Source organism: Rhododendron vialii, chromosome 3a, assembly GCF_030253575.1.
Source record: "Rhododendron vialii isolate Sample 1 chromosome 3a, ASM3025357v1".
Classification (NCBI taxonomy): domain Eukaryota; kingdom Viridiplantae; phylum Streptophyta; class Magnoliopsida; order Ericales; family Ericaceae; genus Rhododendron; species Rhododendron vialii.
Genome location: NC_080559.1, coordinates 32,530,983 through 32,553,110, shown reverse-complemented (window position 1 = coordinate 32,553,110; position 22,128 = coordinate 32,530,983). Strand labels below are relative to the sequence as shown.

The 22,128-nt window shown below is 38.4% G+C and overlaps 3 protein-coding genes across 4 annotated transcripts; 2 read left to right on the top strand and 1 right to left on the bottom strand.

Annotated features, from left to right (window-relative positions):
* The first annotated feature begins 375 nt into the window (after positions 1-375).
* Positions 376-4,114, top strand: LOC131320090 (uncharacterized). The gene is made up of 5 exons (XM_058350671.1): positions 376-1,215; positions 1,893-1,945; positions 2,790-2,956; positions 3,037-3,188; positions 3,283-4,114. Exons 1-5 carry the CDS (start codon positions 444-446, stop codon positions 3,726-3,728), a joined length of 1,590 nt encoding a protein of 529 aa, XP_058206654.1. The 5' UTR covers positions 376-443; the 3' UTR covers positions 3,729-4,114.
* A 2,392-nt stretch (positions 4,115-6,506) lies between these two features.
* LOC131320089 (pentatricopeptide repeat-containing protein At3g24000, mitochondrial-like) lies at positions 6,507-10,738 on the bottom strand. The gene is made up of 2 exons (XM_058350670.1): positions 7,553-10,738; positions 6,507-6,715 (listed from the first exon to the last, which is right to left on the bottom strand). The coding sequence occupies exon 1, from the start codon at positions 10,602-10,604 to the stop codon at positions 7,674-7,676; it is 2,931 nt and encodes a 976-aa protein (XP_058206653.1). The 5' UTR covers positions 10,605-10,738; the 3' UTR covers positions 6,507-6,715; positions 7,553-7,673.
* A 5,182-nt stretch (positions 10,739-15,920) lies between these two features.
* Positions 15,921-21,500, top strand: LOC131320088 (protein NDL1-like). 2 transcript variants are annotated; one of them, XM_058350668.1, is made up of 11 exons: positions 15,921-16,098; positions 17,835-17,934; positions 18,063-18,160; positions 18,308-18,396; positions 19,255-19,315; positions 19,399-19,485; positions 19,569-19,646; positions 19,758-19,814; positions 19,906-19,961; positions 20,064-20,199; positions 20,976-21,500. In XM_058350668.1, exons 1-11 carry the CDS (start codon positions 16,039-16,041, stop codon positions 21,210-21,212), a joined length of 1,059 nt encoding a protein of 352 aa, XP_058206651.1. In that variant the 5' UTR covers positions 15,921-16,038; the 3' UTR covers positions 21,213-21,500. The 2 variants fall into 2 exon arrangements, with proteins under 2 accessions (XP_058206651.1, XP_058206652.1); XM_058350669.1 differs by lacking the exon at positions 15,921-16,098 and having other exon boundaries at positions 17,829-17,934; positions 18,297-18,396.
* The last annotated feature ends 628 nt before the right edge of the window (positions 21,501-22,128 follow it).

Here is a 22,128-nt window from a genome sequence, read left to right as displayed (position 1 = left end):
GGCCGTGTAAATATACTCATGGCCGCATATTCATGACCGCATAAAATTACTCTAGGCCATAAAGAATTGCTCATGGCCACTAAGAATTACTCATGGCCGTATAGAATTGCTCATGACCACATAAAATTACTTTTGGCCGCTAAGAATTGTTTATGGCTGCATAGAATTGCTTATGGCCATTAGAATTGCTTATGACTGCGTGAAATTACTTATGGCCGCTAAGAATTGCTCATTTCCGCATAGAATTGCTCATGGCCGCATATAATTACTCTTAGCCGCACAGCCTCAAACCCGCGTTTACAAGATGCGAGTTTTAAAGACGCCGTCGTTTTACTAACACGCCAATTAGGGTTTTGCTTCCCTTTTTTTTCCCTGTGAAAAGGGGTTTTGCTCCCTCGCTATTTGAACTCCCCGCAGTTCACCGAAGGGGACTCGTCGTCACCATGGCTTCAACCCTAATCCCTCCGCGAAACTTCATCGGCCAAAACTTCGAACAAACCCTAAACCAATCTATACAAGACCTCTTAGACTCCCGCACCCGTGATTTCTCGGATTTCAGCTCCAATTTCTTTGAACTAATGCAAGCTAGAGCTAACCCACCTCTCGAAACCATCTGGGTCTACTCGGCCTTATCGTTTAATCGCACGAATTTGCCTAAGGACGAGATCTTTGATCGAGTCTCAGCCGCAAAAGACCTGTTTCAGTCGGTAGCGGGGTTTTCGGCCTCGTGTAGCTCTTCTAAGAGCATCGTGTTGCTCGCTCCGGTTGTGTACGAGGTGTGTATACTGGTTGCTGATTTGGAAGGTAAAGAAGAATTGGGGGCAAAGAGAGAGAAGAAAGTGGTGAGAGAGATTAAGTCTTTGGTTGATGCAGTTCTTGGAAATATCAGTGTGTGTTGCTCCGCAAATGGTGATGATGGTGGTGGTGATTTTTGTAGACCTTTTGAGGAGTTAGTTCGTGTTTGGATTGGTCAGGATATAGAAGCAAAGGAAGTGTTTAAATTGTTTTTCCCGCTTTTGGGTGATGAGATTGTTCGAAGGCTTAGTGTGGAAGGGAGTAGTGTTAGTGAGGTGGCTGGAGTTGTGATCGCGGAGGCATTTTTATTGAAATTGTGTTTGGATTTCCGTTGGGGAGATTCAGAACCGGGGTTGGAGAAAGAGTTGAGGAATTGGGCTGTTGGTTCCATAACTGGTTTTCGGAATTTCTATTTCTTCGGTTAGTGTGCTTTCCTTGAACATAGTATGCTTTATTCTCATTTCCAACTAATAGCTATTAGCCTATTCTGCTGGAACTCTTTTGTAAAATGATTTTATTTCAAACAGTTGGGAGTCTTGGGATAGACAATTTGGGTGTAGAATGACACAGCTTAACTCCTAAGCATGGCATTGATCTATTCTGATTAGTTGCTGACATTTTGATGCTCTACATTGTGAATCCTGCTTTTGTTAGATTGTAATATTGTCATGAGCCATACACCTATGTGAACACATGTTGTCTTCGCATTTGATTATGGAGTCCTTGTTTCACATATGGAAAGATTGTTTAAAGATAACCGATCATTGTGAAACGGTTTTGCTCAAACAGTTGTGAGCCTTGGGGTAGACTGTTTGCATTTATATGGATACATTCTTCGTGATTGTTTCCACAAATCTGCTAACATTTTAAGGCTGTACAATAGATCCTTCGTTTGATTGATCCTTATATCAACATCTACCATGCCGATAGCTGACCATGTATGATAGTTGTATATGAATATTGAGCATGAACTTTGCCTTGTAAATTTTCATTCACTTAAGGGTGGATGAGGCACTATTGGATGATCTCACATAGCTTCTCGGGTTCATTTTCTCTGCAAATATTCTCACGTTTGCTTTTCTCTTATGTGTCTCCAGATACACTAGTGCGGATTCTTCTGGAGCAAACTTTACCTGTAAACTCCCTATTGGTAAGAGAGTCTTTCTGGAATGCTTCTAATTCATTTTTTCTTTTCTCATTTATGGTTTGAATTTGATACAGAGGTCCTTAAATTCCAACTTTTGGTGCATGCTTGTTCTGTTATAAAATGTTTTTTTCTTTAAGAAACTGGGCACTTCGAATTCTAATGACTGTCCTGTGAGTCTAATCATGAAAATCTAATCCCTTAAATGCAAGTAACAAAACTGAGTCAGTGCTTGTCGTACTCATAGGCTGCATCCCTCCTTATTGGAGGCTGGAGTTGTTAAATTTTCTGGGGTGGGTTGGTACCAATCCAAGTTGTTGGTTGCTGGTGGGGACCATGGGGTTGAACTGTAAGTGAATAGAAATTTGATTTATTTGTTACACTATGAAAAATGGAAGTATGGAACAATGAAAATCTTAAAGGGGACAATAATTGCAAATCCAAGTACTTCTCATTACATAATGAGAATCGGTTGAACAGTTGTATACAGAATGTCAACCTTGTTTTGGTTTCGAGTTTTTTTAGGTGCTGGGAAGTATGCCTGGCTGATGTATGTATTCAGTGATTCCGTGTGAAGTGGTATGAAGATGATAGTGATGGGGATCTGTTACCGGACTTGAATTGAACATGAACTCAGGCTAAGCTAACTCTTATGATCGCTATTGTTTTCCTCACGAATTGTATATGTTATTGCCAAAGTAAGAATGAGAATCTGGTATTTAGTTGCTGGAATTAACATTATTATGTCACGTTATATGAGGTGACATTTCTAATTAACTGTGGCTTGTTCTTTTACTCTCATTTTTATCATTAATTTGAGATCCAATGAGCATTTTGAAATGTCCTGCAGAGTTCTGAAGACGAGGTCTCCGTGAGGAAAGTTATCTATGATGCTGTGATATTGGCAGAGTATTCTTTCCTCAATCTCAATAAACTAGTTGATCTACCTGCTAAACGCGTAACAAATCTTGCTATCGCAAGAGTGCTTGTTACACATGAAGCCACAGAGCTATTCAGGTACTAAGCGTAAAAATTACACCTGAAAGTCTAACCTAAGTCTCATGCAATGATTGTAACCATAACCAGCCTTTCTGCAGGAGAAAAGGCGATCAGACTAAAGCTATCTCATATATAAATGCCTTCTCTGGTTCCACATTACCTACCCAATTAGTTAAATTGGTCTCCAATGAGATTGGAATGGGCAGTAAAGCTGGTCAACCAAGGGGATTGTCTCCCAGAGCACTTATGAGTAAGTAGCTCTAATACTTTTGAGTTGCAGTAAACTATTTATGGCCAATATAGATCTCTATTAACAAAAAGTTGTAATTGGTCTTATTTTCCAGAGTGGTTACTTAATTTAGAGGATCAAGGGTTCAGATTATTGGATGAGGGCATTGCACAATACAAGTCCAGATTAACATTTGATATTTTAGAAGCAGAACATGAGCAACTAGCATACAATAGAAGGGGAACAAAAACAGATGCTGATCTCGGCTTCTTCATTGATAACAAGGGGGAAGATGGAAGCGAGAATGACGAAAGGACAAAAGAGTCTATGAATGCTGCATTTGTGAAGGCTGCCCACACAATGACATCAGCAGAAAATGGTGGGGGAAGAAAGAGGAAAGGAGGGAGGAGTGGTGGAAAGAAAAAACACATAAAGTTTCTGAAGTACAACCTACATAATGATTCTGGTGCATCAGGAGAGAATTTGGCATTTCTCAGGAACCATGAAGTAAGTACTGGAAGCGAGGTTGTGGATCCACTCTCGGATGAAGATATTGATTAAGAAAAGGAGGAATGAGGACCTTTGGATGGGACGAAATAGATCGCAACGAAGGCTTTTGCCATCTACTTCTGCTATGTGGCTTGTGTTAAAGCTAATTTTTCTGATTCGATGTCCAAATCCAGAGGTTAAGCAAATGCATAGCAGAGTACGCATGCCACTTTTTTCATAGTTGGCCTATTCACAGGGGTGAGATTACAATATGCGGGAAAAAAGGTGTGCTACCAGAAGCTTAAATTTTTGTTATGAGATCTTTGTGCTCTGGTCGGATCTGCTGCGCAAAACTTTTTGCCCTGTACCAGTATCTTATTTTTTTGTATGATGGCCATTCTCAGATACTCTCTCCTCCATGATGCTTGACAAATTATTTAAATTGGGTTTGATCTGAAGTTATTTTTTTGCTAAGCAAAAGGAAAGAATTTTATGAATCAATGAACGAAGTAGTACAAAGATTTAAAGAATAATGAGCATGATGGCATCACTACCAAGATCAGACATCCCAAGGAGGTTGGGACCTTTGAGCTTGGACAATCACATGCCACCCACCGCCCCAAAGCAAGAAACAAGGTTGGCAAGGACTCAACTAGAGAGAAATAAAGAGAAAAAGAAAGGGTTACAATATCGACAAGAAGCAAGAACCAAAGACCAGAAAAAAAAAAAAAACTGTCCATAAAGCTTCAGAGCCTAGCCTTCGTAAGCCACGGAATACCAGCATCATGAAAACATAGGTCTAACAGATCCATAACCAGCAGAAAACCTCAGAAGACACTAGACCAAAACCAGCAAATCAGCACCAAAGCGAGTGTTGGTGTACAAGGTCCACCATCAACTTTTGCAAAGAAAACAGCAGCAGCATCAATTGCAGAAAATATCGAACATCCAGAGCAGAAAACATCACCAACAGACAAGCAGAAACTGTACCAGCAATAGCAAAACCAAACCTACAACAATCCAGTAAAAACAAATACCGCAGCTGAAAAAATCATCCCAGAAATACAAGCCTTGTAGGATTTGAATGCCACAACCAAGCCCCCGCATCACAAAAACAAATTCAAAGCACCTTAACAATATATCCCATTCTCAGTAAACATCAACTGCATAAGGAGAACCAACTGCAGAACCATTCCCCTCCTGCAGCCAAAGCGATAGTGGTTGTAGCATCCACTGGTAATGTGCGTGAAAAGGGTAAGCTTTCTATGTGGATAGGACGTATCAACACCAGCAAACCAACATCATAGCACCAACCTTGTAGAATCTGAAAGCCAGTATAAATCCCTGAATCCAAAACCAGCTTCAAAACACAACTCATCCCTGCATCCCCAACCAGCTTCAAAACACAACTTCAAATCTGAGCACAAGCGCAGACGAAAAACAATAGGCCAAGCCTTCCAAATCCTCAAGACGCCACAACCATCATAGCAGAACTTTAGAGTAGAGCTAAATTCCAACCAATCCATCAAAAAGGACACCCCTCATGATGAATTTTCTTACATCATAAGCTACAGAATCATTTTTAGGCACCTTCAGCCTTCTAATCCCCCGGAGGCATCTCTTGAAGTCATCCAAAGAAACCCTTCAAGACAAAGTTAGCTTTAACCCACCGAGCTACTCTTGTTTTAATCCACCAACTCTGCAAAGTTCTGCTCCTTCATATGGAAGACAACCTCATTCCTTTCAAGCCAAATTGATCATTCAGTTTCAAAGCAGCATGCCTCCCAACACCCCTTCTCTACATTTCTGAATTTGTTGAAGAACCACCAATTGATCTGTTAAAGCATCTAACTCCAAACCAATTGGCAAAGAGTGGAGAGGCCGCCCAAGCTCATATACTAGTTTGGAGGAGATAATTAACCAATGTGAGACAAATCCCAACACTCCCCCGCACGTGCGACCCCTGACTCGCACGTGGAGAGGTAAACAAAGGATCCAAAACACTTGGATCACAACAAACAACGGTGCACTTATGGCACAAACAAGGGGGAACAAATTCTCCATACCAATTGGCAAAGAGTGGAGAGGCTGCCCAGGTTCATATACTAGTTTTGGAAGAGATAATTAACCAATGTGGGACAAATTCCAAAGAAATCAAATTGGAAGGACAAACCCATTGAACCTCCCACCAATCAAAGTATTTTTGACCAGCCTCTCCATGAAAACTTGCAATGAATTAATAGATGATTAGAAGTTTCCCGCACTTTCACAAACTACAGGTCTAACTGCAGAAGTATAAGATGGGTAATTTTTCGCAAGTAGTAGCTTATTGCAGTTCTCCATCTGCTGCATTATTTTGGACCGAGTGATGAACCTCTTGTGCTCTGATAAGTTCCCATTCTCCGGATCTTATACAGCAGTAACAAGCCTCGTGCAGCAAGCTGCGAGGAATTCTGTGAATAAAAAGGACATGACTTCGGTTATGAGAATGAAATGAATTATATGATAGCCTAATTTTTCCAACCATTTGAATTTAATAGAAATCAAATAAGATACGAAATGAAATGAATTACATGCAGATACGAAATGTGTGCTGTCTGAGACAACATGCAGTCAATAAAGCGAAGAGAAACAAAAAGAAAAGAAAAGAAAGAAGATATGGGTATTCTCAAATGACAGGCCTTAAAAGGAAGGACAAAGAATAGGTACTCTAAAAGGGTGGGAAAAGACAACTATCAGGAGTAGAAGATTGAACGTTTGCAAGACCTAAGAACGCTGAATGCTAAAGATCCTCTTGTAGATGTAAGAGAAAGGAGGAAGGCCAAAGAGTGAGTCTGATACTGCTTCCTATGTCACGGGTGAAATAGTCCTACATCTAGGCAAAAATTATATGGTACCTTTCGAAAGCTCTACATCCACAATATTGTGTACAAGGATGGCCCAGTGATCTAGCACCATCACTTGTATATGCTGCACAGAGCTCATCAATTAGCATTATGTTCCACTCATTGTCGAATGACGAATAGCAACACAACAAATTTTACCGCATGCATTTCGTCCTGCATAAAATACACAACAGACTTGTCAGTAATATACCCCTTATTTCCTCCTGCATTATATGTGCTTTTGTTTTTGTGCGGGTGTTAATGTGTTATACACTTTCGGTGCTGGGAAAAACACCCTCACTATGCTGGGTGTTGAAATTAAATCCCCCTCTCATGTACAGCCTCTCCTATGGCTATGATACTATAGATCTATATTATAAAGAGAGTCCATTTTCCTGGGTCTTTGAAAGTACTACAATCATGTGAACTCCAATCATCTTCACTAAATAATACAGAAGTAATAAGACGTTCGAGGGAGCAAATATCAATATGGATGCCATCTAAGTTCAAGGATACAATTTCACAAGTTGAAGACAAGCAACTTAGATGAGTTTCTTCTTTCAGTTTTAAAATCTCCTTTCCAATCAAATATCCAAATCAAGGCTACTAAAATAGCTCATTGGTATCAGAACCAAAAGAGAGTTACTATTTTCAATGAATTTGTCTTTATTTAGAGTTGCAAAGGTTAAGATATAGTTCAATTGTGTTCCTGCTATAGACATGTAAAGACAAATATGGCGAACTTTTCTTGTTATGTCTGATTTCAGAACTTCTAGGATGCTTTAGGCACCACAGTGGCAGGGTTATTACATCTCAAAATAGAAAATTCCCATCTCAAAATAGAAAATTCCAATTAAATGTGAGATATGCATTGACCAAATGGAAGAGTTGTCACTCCAACAGCACACATTTACGAATTGACTAAACGCAGCTACAACCAGTCAGGTAAAAATTCTCCCACTATCCATATTTGCATTGCATGCAAAAAAAAAAATCTAAAAGGAAGGGTACCTTGATCAGAAAGACAACACCAGGGGAACACTGGTAACCTTTTCTCCTGGATGCTATTAAGCTGCAGACAACAGGATCTTCAATTTTATGGAATATAGTTACCACTTCATATACCAGAAAATCACCAATAATCCTGACACGAGCAGGTGCCCTGTTGGAAGTGATGGAAGCGTTTAATGTCACGAACAACTATCTGCCGATTTATAATGCTCGAAATGTGCTTCATAAAATCATGGCCGTCTTCACAAATGCGGTGATTCTTGAAGATTCTGATTGTTTTATTCGGCTTGTCGCTTATGAGGGCAAAAGCTAGAGCCAACCTTTCACTGTGATGAAAGAGGTTCTGGCTCTTCTCTTTACCATCCACATTATGATGCGCTTCAACTTCGTTTGGAATATAGGCCACTGAAGCACGTTTCTGTTCAAGCTCCTCTAACTTTTCATATATTTCCAAGATCTTTGGATGCGACCCATCTTGAGACAAGAACACATGGATCTGAGCACCTACCTCTACCCAGCTACACCCTGGTTCCTTTTTAACACCACGACTAGACATCAATGCCCTAATTCTTGAAACATCACCCCACCTCCCATTGGCAGCAAAAATGTTTGAAAGCAAAATATAATTTGAATCAATCTCTGGTTCAAGTTCAAAAAGTTTCTCTGCTGCTCTCTCTCCAAATTCTATATTTCCATGAATCTTACAAGCCCCAAGAACAGTCTCCCATATCAAGGCATTTGGTTCAATCTCCATATTGTCAATGAGGCTCTCAACCTCGTCAAATTTGCCTGCCCTACCTAGGGTATCAATTATGCAAACATAGTGCTCAGTGTTAGGAATTATCCCATACACATCACTCATTGAGTTGAAATACCTTTTAGCTTCCTCAACTAAACCCATGTGGCTACAAGCAGAAAGAATACCAAGGAAGGTAACCCCATCGGGCACTGCAGCCTCAACTAACATGATTTGAAAAGCTTCAAGAGCTTTTTCTCCCTTCCCGTGTTGTGAATACCCACATAACATTGTGTTCCACGCCACGGTGTCACGAAAATCCAAGCCCTTGAAAGAAGTCTCTGCATTGTCTATGCAACCACATTTTCCGTACATATCAACAATTGCACTAGCAACAAAGATATCATCACATTGACCCGACTTAATTGCGAATGAGTGGAGCTGCCGCCCATTTTCAAGGTTCGCGATCCCAGAACAACCCCTCAAACAGCTGGCAAGGGTGAACTCATTGGGTTTAACACCTTCTTTTTGCATCTTACCGAAGTACTGAATGGCTTTCTCCTCTTGATCAGTTTGCACGTAGCCAGAAATGATCACTGTCCAAGTGAAGACATCTCTTTCTTTCAATCTGGTAAAAACTACTTCTGCATCTTCCAAGCACCTACACTTGACATACATGTCAATGAGAGCAGTTCCTACGAAAACGTCATCAAGTTTCCCTTTAATAATACGGGCATGAATTTGCTTCCCAAAGCTTACATTGCTAAGGCTGGAACAAGACCTCAGAATGCTGATAAATGTTTGCATGTTAGGCTTGAAACCTTCCAGAAGCATTTGGTTGAAGATCCTCAGCCCTTGATCACAAGTTTCATTATCATGGAATCCTGAAAATAGGGCATTCCACGAAACTAAATCCCGATTACTCATTGAGTCAAAAACCCGACAACTATTTTCAACATACCCAATTTTCATGTACATCGTAATCAATGCATTGTTGACTGAAGTGTCAAACTGAAAACCATATTTGAATACAGCACAATGGATGCTTTCACTATATTGTGGGTTGAGATCGGCTGCGGTACTAACAAGACTAGAAAGGGTATGTTGATTTGGTCTCAAACCGATATCCCTCATCAAGAGAAACAAATTTGCTGCTTCTTGTTTCCGCCCTTGTTGATCAAGACAACTGATCATTGATGTCCATGCCACTATGTCAGGATTTTTTATCCTCGTGAACACTTTTAGCGCATCATCTGCAAGCCCCCACTTGGAGTACATATCTACAAGAGTAGAACTCACAAATTCATCTTGTTCAAACCCAATCTTGATCGCCATAGAATGGATAACTTGCCCTGCCCCCAAAGCATCTGAGTTTGCAAAACCCTTGAGAACAGTAGACAGGGTAAACTTGCTCAGCTTCATTTGTGATTCTGTCATCTTGCAAAACAGTTCCCATACCTCTTCCCCATTACCCATCCGAGCATATCCATTAAGCAGCGTATTCCACGACACATCGTTCTGTTCGGGCATTGAAAAAAACACTTTACATGCATATTTCATCTCACTGCATTTTGCATAGAGGTCAACGAGAGCAGAACCAACGTAAACATCCGAGAATTTCCCAACTTTAATCACCTCCGCGTGTACCTGTTTCCCAAACTCTAAATCCAAGCTCATAGAACCAGCTTTCAAACCAGTCGCTAAAGTAAACTCGTTGGGTCTAATACCTTCCTTCCTCATCTCATTAAACAAGTAAACACCATCACTGCCATAGCCTTCAGCAACGAACCCCGCGATTAGAGCCGTCCAAGACACCACATCCCGGCCCGGCATTTCATCAAACACTTGACGTGCAAACTCCAAACTTTGACACTTTGCATAGAAATTAATCAATGAAACCCACAAATGCATATCTGGGTCTACCCCGTTCTTGATAACGTGCCCATGAATTGCCTTCCCTTCATTCAAAGCACAGTCTCGCAGCATTTGTGAGTACCATTTAAGCCTCTCTTTTCCACCTGTATTTCCAATCCCTCTATTACCCAACCTATCCAAATTCACCCCACTTTTACTTGACTCGGGCAAATTGGCACTAAATAATTTGCTGCCTACTTCAATATTGGGTTGAATAACATTCAAAGCAGCAGAAGGAGATGAGCGAAAACGAAGAGAAAGAAACAATGGTCTTGAAAAGCTGTAGCTTTTGTGTAGGAGTATCATGCGATAAGTGGGTATTGGGTAAATGGGAGAACAAAGACCTCGCAAAGCATGTGGGATTATGCGCATGTTGAGGGGAAGAAGAAGGTCGCATTCCATTAACACGGAATCGAAGCTTCGGCACGCATCAAATAGAGAAACAAAGGCATGGAGATAGGCTTGTATGAATCACTTCTTCTTCGTATGAATGCGTTCATTTAGCCAAAACTTGGGACATGGAGACTGGGAGCAAACTTTTTCTTGTTTGTATAAATGGATGTCTTGCGTGCACTTGGATTAATTCTAAATGCCTGAAAGTATACAGGGGAAAAGTCCCAATGGCCTGACAATTTAAATTATTTAATTCTCGTGAGATTCAAACTAAAAGCAATTATTTTCAATCCGTCACATGTGCTGGAATCAAGAATGACTCCGTAATTTATCATGTTTGGTACTTTAAGATGAATGAATTTCGATTTTTAGAGTGAAAATCTAATTGTTTTCTACAGGAATGTGTGTTTTAATCATATTAGTTCACATCTAATGAACTTAATTTTCAACGGGCATGATTGATGTTCTTGACGAAGTTTAAAAAATAAACAAAAATGAGTTCATTTTTCAAGTAGAGCCAACAATATGGTACGATCTCTTTACAGAACCGAAGAGGATCCAATGAAGGGTATGAAAGAATAAATTACTTCAAGGAGTCCAAAATTTTCCTCCTTCCGTCTCAAATCCTTGGTTCTCTTTTATTTTTTGGAAGTCTCGAAAGATTGATTATATTACTATTACTTATATCTTTTAATTTATAATATTTTTTATATCAAATATGAATCTTATTTGATAGATGTCAATGAGTTCTTTTATACAAAGTTTTAAAATTACTTAAAAGATTATAAATTATAAGATATAATCAATTAAAAAATAACACGCACTCTTAAAGATAACCAATAAATTGGAACGAAGAGAGTGATCACTTACAATTCTGGAGGCCCTACAATGTGACCAAACCCTAAACCTAACCAGCCTGTGCGATAAACAGACAAAACCAGTAGTAACTTGTGAATTTCCGATTGACCAGGGAAAAAATAATAATTATTGATCTTGGCCGCAAACTTTCACACTTAGCTGCAAAATATTGCCCTTGGACGCAAATTTTTGCATATGCCCACAGATTATTGCTCTTAGCCACAAATTTTTACACAGCCACAAATTATTGCTTTTGGTTGCAAAATATTGTTTTTGGCCGCAAACTTTTACACTTGGCCGCAAAATGTTGCTCTTGGATGCAAACTTTTGCACATGGCCACCAAAATATTGCTCTTTGCCGTAAACTATTGCTCTTGGCCTCAAAATATTGCTTCTGGCCTCAAACTATTGCTCTTGAACGTAAACTTTTGCACACTACCGCAAACTATTTGCTTTTGGCCGCAAATTTTTCGCACATGCGGCCATCTAAGAATTATACCTGAGGTTGAGTTGCGGTCAAGTGTCCCCAACAACTTGTCAAATGCTACAAGTATAGATTATGGAGTAATTATTTGCACGAGCCCCACTAATATTAAAATATTTGTCACTAAATATTGCTTGCGAAATTGACCCACTGATTAACAATCCTAGATTCGGTCCTGATCGAATTCATTATTGTACTACCAGTTTTTGTCCAGACAAATAGAAATAGCTCGTCATTTGCTAGGGGTGAATGATTCAAGAAAAAAGGCTAAGATAATTAATTATGTCCTTAACTTGAATAAACCAAAGAGATAATTATACTCTTCACATTCTTGATTCTTCTGCCAAATGGAGATAATTAATGTCCTTATATATTTGGAAAACAAATTAAGCCACCATTCCTTCCATTTGATTGGTGTGATTGGAAGATTTATTCAAAGGGTCCTAATTGGACCTATCACATTGACAAAATTTTAGGGAACACAAGTTTAATTTGAATTAACCCACCAATCCATTCCGCTTAGGTTTTTATTTTTTAAGTACTTATTTTATATTTTACAAGACAAGTCACTCTTTCATAATACATCACATTTAATTTTTTTTAAAAGTACTAATTTAGTTAGTGAAACACACCTGTAGTAAATACGAATCCGCCACCAAGAGCAAAGGTTTTGAACATAAATATTCAGTCAAAGAATTTTTTTGTGTCAAAAATATTAAGCAACTATATATAGTGTATCTTTGGCTCGTGTATTTCTCATATTAGTTCATTGATTTCACAACCGAAAATTGCATTTTAACTGGGTAAACCACACACACGGAAAATGATTTGTTGTGGATCCGTCTTCCTCTCCACATTATGAATTGGCCATTGAAAGTGAAGGTTTTAGAGAGAAAGATTAAGTAAAAAAAAAAAAAACAAATTACTTTTGAGTCTCAAATGTTAAAGTATCATTAGCCCGTGTGCTCTTCAAAATATTTTATTGGCTTCACACACAAATATTTTATTTCTATGATATGAAAGCGTAAACTACGCAAGCACGAAATATACACACTAAACAAATTTTTAATATTTTTGTCGGTTTGAAAGGGCAGTCGATGTATATATAAAAACCGGAAGGATACTACTTGTATTCCCAGGAAATTAATGGGGCATTTGGTGTAATTTACCTATCTTATTTTTCTTCTTACCATATCAAAAAGTCTATAAACACAACTCTAGTTATTCAATGCAAGTAGACCAATGTGCTTGAAAATCATCAAAATGTAATTTTGCTTGGAGTTGTGTTTTATAGATGTGCTAGTTGCATTGCTCGTTGGGTGCTTGACCCATTTTTCAATTGCTTCCGTAGGTAGAAAAACACATACTTCCTTTTCAAGTGTCTATTATGATTCTGTGTGTCATTTTCAGTGGCTTATATCTCTCGACGTATATTATGTTTTTTGTTTTCAAAATCACTGTCTTATAGAAATAATTAAGATATATCAAATAATATCCCTATTGCGTATTTTTAACAATATATATCGAGAAATATAGACAATTGAAAATAACACTACAGAACCACCGTAGTCAATACTTTCAAAATGGACGGAGGGGAGTACTATAAACCAACAATTTTTTGTAAGCTCGTGATCACCGTAGTCAATACTTAAAATGTACGGATGGGACTACTATAAACCTAACTATTTTTTGGCAGCTCATGATCCATCATTGAGTAAAGTAGATTCACGACTAATGAACTCATTGCTTCTTTAGCTTCTAAGGCAGCACCACAACTAAAATAGTACTCCTTCTATTACATACCCACCAAAATAAAATAAATAATCAACACAAATGCCAGCTGTACATGAAAGAGCATCCAATGACAAGGACTCTTGGTGGAAGAGTTTTTAGCTAGGGAAATTGTCTAGTAAACATCACCACTTCATTTGTTATTCAGATCAATATTTTTTGAAAAATGATATTGACACTTTAAAAATTAATGGAGGCACTTTAAAAAACAAAGAAAAATAGCTTTGAAATTACGTTGATTTGGAGTGCTTTCATTAATTTTTGAAGTACTTATATTAATTTCCTAATTTTTTGGCATATTAAATAAAAGCTAAATTTAAGATACACGCTAGATTTGAGAGGTGAAAAGTCTTCTTCAAATATGAAAATATATAAAGTACCAACCTAATTTATGGAGCGCACGATACATTATGCATCTGTCGATTCATAATAAAGTCAAATCGCGTTTCTTTAGATTCACAAAAAAAATATTAATCCTTCCACTAAATAGAACAATTTATTCTATTGAATGTTTTGCATTTAATGAACGGTTCAGATCATTTGTGCAAAATTTATAACAGCTCCCACGGGGTAATACGTGCATAGAATCTGTGCAGTTAGAGGCTCTCGATAGGAAATTTAATTGCCAAATTCTACGAGGTGTAGCGCATACACTAGGGCTAGTTCGTTTAGGGTATTCAAAATTGGATTTGTTCGTTTGAGGTATTCAAAATTCTTGCGCAAGGTTCCCAATAAATTTTCTCTATCTATCGATCTCCATTTATTACATTTTAAAATCTCCCTTAAAATCCAAACCGAACGGAGTAGATAGGTGACAAGTGGTGCCGGGAGCACCTGATACTTTTCCCAAGTCCCACAAGTGAGACAAACCGTAAAAAATGGCAAAAGGAATTGACCGTGACTATATTACGATAATCTCGGCACAAAACGCGAAAAAGCAAAGGGGAAAATCTGAAAATCAGAACCGAAACGACGTCGCCCTCGACTTTTTATCGCGCAGATATCGCGATTAAATGATTGCGGGGCAAAGTTGGAATTGCCAAGCTGTCGGATTTAACCATGGTTATATGTTGGACCTGTCTCGGGTTAAATCCAGTTAGTACGGAAAGGAGAGAGAGATAATTGCGTCGGTGGAGGTTAACCGCAGGTTACTTTGGGAGGGCTAAATTGCACTTTTGTCCCCTCAACTATTCAACGTTTCTTTATCTCATCCCTAGTCTGTCAATTATTGCAAAAATTGACAATTGCTTAGTCTAATTTTGAGTTTTCCATCTGTTTATTTACTGGAAATTGGACGACAGCCGCTGATTTCTGTAAACACCAAAGAAAAAATTATTATTCTTAATCGTGAACACCTGTTGATTAGATGTCCATATTTTTTTCTAGGACCAATGTTCTCTCAACTACCTTTTTCTTTTATTTAAGGAAAAATATTATTAATCCTATTATAAAATGGAAAATTATACATTTTTGCATGATTTTTTTTTATCTATATATAAACCTGCTATATGCCTCTCATATTTGGCATAATTTTTTTCTCATTGACTAAAAGATCAAATGATGATATTGAGCCTCAATGTCGACCACATGAGCGAAATAGTCGCATTCGTTTGATAAATAGAATTGAGAATCCAAAAACTAGACTAATTAGATGCCAATAATTCTAACACCATCCCCATTCACACCTATTTACACACCCCCACTCACAATAAGGATAGGGCCCACATACACTAGGTGTAGTGTGTGCAAGTTCCACCCTTATTGCAAATGTAGGTGTGTGGTGGTAGAATGATATTGTCCATCCATTCCAAAGATATTGTCCGTTTAACAAAATAAGAATTTAAAAATAACAAACTTTTGCCAAAAAAAAAAAAAAAACTCCACATTTTTGCATAAAATAGAAAGAATTAATTGACATCTAATAATGCGAGAAAAATAATATATTTTTGACAAAAATATTATTTTCTAAATTCTTCATTAAGCAGACCGAACAGTCTTTTTGGGACATAAGGATTATTACTTTAGGAAGTTTAAGGACTCAATAGCTATAATTTATAGATTAAGGATGATGTAGGAAGCAATTCGATAGTCGAGGGAATAAAAGTGAAATTTAGCCTTATCGGGTATGGAATACAGAGAGAAATTAGAGAGAGAAAATTAGAGGGAGAATCGCTTCGTATATAAGCCATCGAGTCTCTCTCTATAAACCGGACAGGATAAAGATAGAGAGAGAGAAAGAGGGAGAGAGGAGAGAGAGTAGTTTTAGAGAGAGAGAAGGTCTTTCCGTTAACGGACGGAGGACCGTCGGCCATGGCAGATTCAAACGACTCCATTTCTGTTGATATGGAAACCATCTATCTCGGCGGAAAGGTTAGATTTTTGAATACGTATATACATGTTTTTTTATGTTTGTATTTTGTCAAGATAGATGTTTTGATTGTAAAGTACGAACTTGTTCGGTTTTTTTTTGGTGATTTGCTCACATTTTCGAATATTTCAAGACTGCATTATTGGATTCTTGTGAGTTTCTTGGTTGTCGGTGTGTTTTATTTTCTGGTAATGTTGGAAGAAATTATTGAACATATATGTACGTATTTTGAGGTTCGTATTTGACAAGACAACTGTTATGATTAGTAAAGTTACGAACCTGTTCCTTGTGTTTTTTTGGGTGATTTACTCCCTTTTTCTTTTTCTTTTTCTTTTCCGGTCAGGTGTGTGCTCACGCACACCTCAACTAATTCTTTTCCCGGTCTGGTCGAAGGGAGGTCGTCCACGCCAGGACCGGAGATTTCACAAGAAATTACTTCCTTGCAAAAATTTACTCCCATTTTCGGATATTTCAAGACGGCATTTTTGAATGCTGTTTGGGTTGGTTGAATATCGGTATATTTAATTTTCTTGAAATGGTTTATTTTTCTTAGTTTTCCATTCTCAGAGTCTAAACGGAAGGTTTGAATTGCTTTCACGATTGGTTGTTTTGGTCCATCGATTTTTGGAGTTTTCTTCAGAAATGGAAAGATTGGAAGTTTGATTAGTTTGTGATGTAGATCTGTTGTCTGTTTTACCTTTCATGATTGGTTGTTTTGGTACTTGTGATTATAGGTTTTGAAAAGTATACCTCTCATGTGCTTTCAAAGCTCGGTTTGCTTTCTTGCCTCTTATTGCGAACGTTACCGATTAATTGCCTTAAGCAGTCCTCTTTCTTTGTCAGAGTATCCTCTTTCTTTGTCAGAATATGCTGTTAATTGGTCAATTGCTGAGAAACCTAAAAACCAAAGAAGAAGAAAAAAGTGGGATAAAATTGGAATACGAAATCGGAAAATGGAAATGTTGTATTCTTTGTTAAATGAAGAAAAGTAAGCTTAGCTTGGATAAATGACAAGGGTTAGCGTTGTAATTTTTGTGGTTTTAAAATGAAGTCCTCATCCAACTCTTGTTTCTTGTCAACCAAATAGGGTATAATTGATGATGGATTTGTTAAGGCCGACATTGTTCCTTCCTATTATTTTTTTTCTCACTATCTTTTGTTGTTTCTTTTGATTCCTTATTGTTATTGGTAACAAATCTCAATCATACAGAGATGTTATTTCTATATTCATGACGGGGACAGCGTGGCTGTTACTTTATCTTGCTATTTGTTTTATTCGAGTATTTGGTTAGTAGTTGCAATCAATAGTTAATTAGTTCATCTGTGATTGTCTTTTTTATTTTATTGGAGTCCATGCTCTTCCTGTATAGGCTCATTTGCTTTGTTGAGTATTCAATGATTGTAAGCAAGAAGTTTTTCTTTGTTTTATCTTCTTATTATACAACTGTATGGTATGTTGGCGTGGCATAACAATCTGTCCCCAAAAGGGTCAGTATAGGTGGCAAGCTTTTCTGGAATGAAATTAGCTGGGAAAATTCTCAGGTTTTGGATGTACTTGAAGGGTCTAAGATATGAAAATTGTTATTGCTCCTACTAAGGGTGTTCTTATCTAAGATACAATTTCTTTTATGGTTTCTTGAAGTTGGGGTTCCCGTATTGGTTCATGCTTGTTTTATTTTTTATCCTGTTGCCATGACAACTTGTTTTCAACCCAACAACACTTTCAATTTTAATGCAGGAACACACTGTAAGAACTGGCCAAGGTTCTGTGTCTGTTATTGTGTACGGAGACCAAGACAAGCCCGCACTGCTTACATATCCTGATTTAGCTCTAAATCGTGAGAGATTTGTCCCTCATGTCTTTCATTTTAAACTTAATTATTCTCTTTTTGCTGTATCGACGTGTTTTGGAACCTTTGTTTCCTTGTTTACCGTTCATCGCCTGATTTTGTAACTTTTTGAGCAGATATGTCATGTTTCCAAGGATTGTTCTTTTGTCCAGAAGCAGCTTCTTTGCTGCTCCACAACTTCTGCATTTACCACATCAGTCCTCCTGGGCACGAGGTCTGTGGCTGCTGACTTGTCCGCATTAGAGTGGTTCTGTCATTCTTGTTTCATGAATGGCTTGTTTTGAACTTTACTTTTGTCCTTTCTACTGAATGCTATTGTTCACGTAATTCATTTGGGGCCTTTCCACAAGAGTTCTTGCAGTTAGGAGCAGCAGCACTTTGTCCCGATGACCCTGTGCCATCTGTTGATGACTTAGCGGATCAAATTATCGAGGTTCTCAACTATTTTAGGTACTAATACTACACTGCTAAGTTGCTATTACTTTTGTCTTTTGAAGTTTCTTGTTCTAATTTTATTTATTTATTTATTTTTGATAAGTAAATATTTATATTAAAGAAGGCATTAAGGGAATGCCACCCGTATACAAAAAAAGGCCATCAAGACAAAAAGGCCCTATACACCACCAGTCGAAAAGAACAACTCAAACCACTCTAGAAAATGATCAAGGGAGGGATTATAATCTCCCTTGTCCCAACTATACAAACTACTAACCACAAAACTTTTAATTTTAAATAAAGGCTTCTCGACCCCTTTGAAGCATCTCGAATTCCTCTCACGCCAAATAATAGTCCACATCAAACAAAGAGGGATCATAGCCCATACGCGCTTTCTCTGCTTGCCCACTCTAGCACCCCTCCAAGCTATTAAAAGCTCCAAAACATTTCTTGACATAACCCATTGTAACCCAAACCAAGATAACACCGTGGACCAAAGTTCCCATGCCACCAAACAATGGATGAGGAGGTGATTCACCGATTCTGCATCCCTTTTACACATACAGCACCAGTTAACAATTATTCTCCGTCTACGAATCAGATTATCGATTGTAAGAATTTTGCCTTGAGCCGTGCACCAAACAAAACACCGTGGACCAAAGTTCTAACTTTATTTATTAATCTCTTTCAAGAACAGAACTTTAGTTATATTTTTTTGCTTGTGTTTTTTCTGGTAGGATATTGTAGAGACTCTTTTCTGAGCTTATTTGCTATTTGGTTTCTTTCTTTCTGCATAGCACTCGTAACGATATTTTTGTTTGTGTGGAAAATTCGATAACTTGATGTCTGATGACATGGATATGACTTGTTCAGGCTTGGCGCAGTGATGTGCATGGGGGTCACAGCGGGTGCTTATGTTCTCACTCTATTTGCTGTATGTTTCCTATTTGATATTCTGATTTCTTCAAGTTTTTAATGGTTTTAGGTCATTAAAATTTTTTACGATTTGCCTTACAGATGAAATATAGGGAGCGGGTTCTAGGTTTGATACTTATATCCCCTTTATGCAAGACTGCCTCTTGGACAGAATGGTTGTGTAATAAGGTGTTTCTCCTGCCTCTCTTCCATCTGTACATTATAAAAGAAATTAGTCTCCATACTAAATCAAATTTCCATCTCCTCTGTAGGTGATGTCAAATTTGCTGTATTTTTATGGCATGTGTGGTTTGATGAAGGAGTTGTTGCTTCACCGGTATTTCAGCAAGGTGATCTAGACTCATAGTTTTTACAGTCTACCAGCGTTCCCTTAATTCGTTTCTGCCCCTGCTTTTTAATTCATGTTAGGCGGTTCTGATGAGATTCATTAAAATATACAGGAAGTTCGTGGTAGTGCGGAAGTTCCGGAATCAGACATTGTTCAAGCATGCAGAAGAGTTAGTGCTTCATCTATTCAATGAAGTCGTGCTGGAGTCGGCCAGAGTGTGACATTGTTTTGATTAATATGATTCTTTTTTTCATCTTCAGTTACTGGATGAGAGACAGAGCATAAATGTTTTGCGGTTTCTTCAAGCGATTGAAAGGTAATCACCTGGTCGAATGTTTGGCTCACTTTCTCAATGAGTTCATTCCTTTCGCTATTGATAACTAAACAAACTTCTCTACCTTTATTTGCCAACTAGCAGTAGACCTGACATTACCAGCGGGTTGAAGACACTTAAATGTCGGACCCTTATATTTGTCGGGGAGAACTCTCCTTTCCATTCAGAGGCTGTCCACATGACATCAAAACTGGATAGAAGATACAGTGCCTTAGTTGAGGTATGTGATGCATCATATGATTCATATCTCATAATATTAATGTAAGACGAACAGAAAATATCTATAATGTAGAGGCTGCGCACACCAAAGGAGGAAAATTGCATAGAGATTTCTAAAATATCTATTGGATGACTTGACAATTCTAATTCAAATCGGCTAATCTGGTATATTTTCCACACTCATAGGAATGCGAGCTATATTGTAGATATAGATATCTATATCTTTATTTAAAAAGTTCAACTTTTAATTGTTATATCATGATATGGATTATTTCTCAGCTGTTTGAAATACAAAATTGTAGGGATTAATGCACGATCCGCGAATGCTAACAGAAACGTAATCACAAGCATGAACGCTCCAAAGGTGGAAAATTGCTTAGAGATTTCTGCGGTTCAACACCAATATGCCTTGTGTCCCAACCATAGATATCCTAGTTCTCATACATGTTTGAATCCCAGTAGTTTATGATGGACACCCCAATCCTAGTTTTTACAGAACATTACTTATATAGGAGCCCACAGATTACGTGGCTCACACCCAACAGAAAATAAGTACGACACGGTTTCACTTTTTATGTTAGTATTGAGTGGTAGATTTAGCTTTTGTCCATCGTGGTGGGCTGCATTACTGGGTAGCTATCCCCTTCCCCGTGGCCCCTCAGTCGGGATTCAGTCCCTGGTCTGTATTATGACTGCCACTTCTAAAGCCTCTCTTGATGTAACAAATGTACTTGAGAGAAATGGTGTGTTTTTATGCGAGCGTATGGGTTTGTGCAGGTCCAGGCCTGTGGATCGGTGGTAACAGAAGAGCAACCACATGCGATGTTGGTACCAATGGAGTATTTCCTCATGGGTTACGGATTATACAGGCCGTCCCAGTTCAGCGGCAGCCCAAGGAGTCCCCTCAGCCCGTCGTGCATATCCCCCGAGCTTCTCTCTCCAGAAAGCATGGGCTTGAAGCTGAAACCTATCAAGACTCGGATCCCTACCCATGTCAAAAGTGTATCCAGATAATATTCAGGAAAGACAAGGGACTTCACCATTGGATGTATACAAACTCCACATATGTATTTTCCAGTTTTTTGGGTTCTTTTTGCTGGGTAGATGTGGTGGTTTGTAGATAGGAGGGAGAAAATTCTTTTCTGGGTATATAATAGGGAGGGAGGTTTGAATTCATTCATTTGTAGTCATCAGTCATAAGCATGTCACCCTGAGCTGCATGTGACTCTGTAAATCCGGACACAGAAAAATTCTTTTTGTGATTGTGACGAGGACTAAATAATAGTACTCCTATTGAGGAAATGAGTTGAATTTGCTTACCAGTTCTCTCTCTCTCTCATGTGTGGCCTGCGATTATGTCTGGTGAAGATATGATTGAGTGAATAAACATTAGACTGGGGAAGATACAGTGCATGTGACACCCTGTTGCTAATGATTAAGGGAATGTTAATTGGAGATGAAAAGACGGTTTTGCCCCCAATTTTCTTAAATAGAATCTTTTTGGGGCCAACATCAGACTTGGTTGGTGATCCAATGAATATGGACAGAACCCGGGGATCCTGCCGAGCGGGTGTCGAGCGGTTAATCCGGTCGTTCATCTCGGAATTAATGGCCCGGATCGAAATATCTTTTTTCTTTTCCTTTTTTTTTTTAAAATCCGTTCGATATCTTTACATCTGGACCGTCCAAATCACTTTTGGACGGCCGAAATGTGCTCGGCACCCCTGCCAAGCACCCCTGCTTGGTAGGGTCTCCAGGTCCGGACAATTTGGTTGTGGTCCATAAATCAATGGCAGCAGAGATGTCTGGCCCTCTTACCCTTGGACGTGACCCACATCATTGAATACTCGGACATACAAATTTGCCATTATTCTCAAGTTTTCCAGAGAATACAATACTATGTTATCGTTTGTTCAGTCGTTAGCTTTAG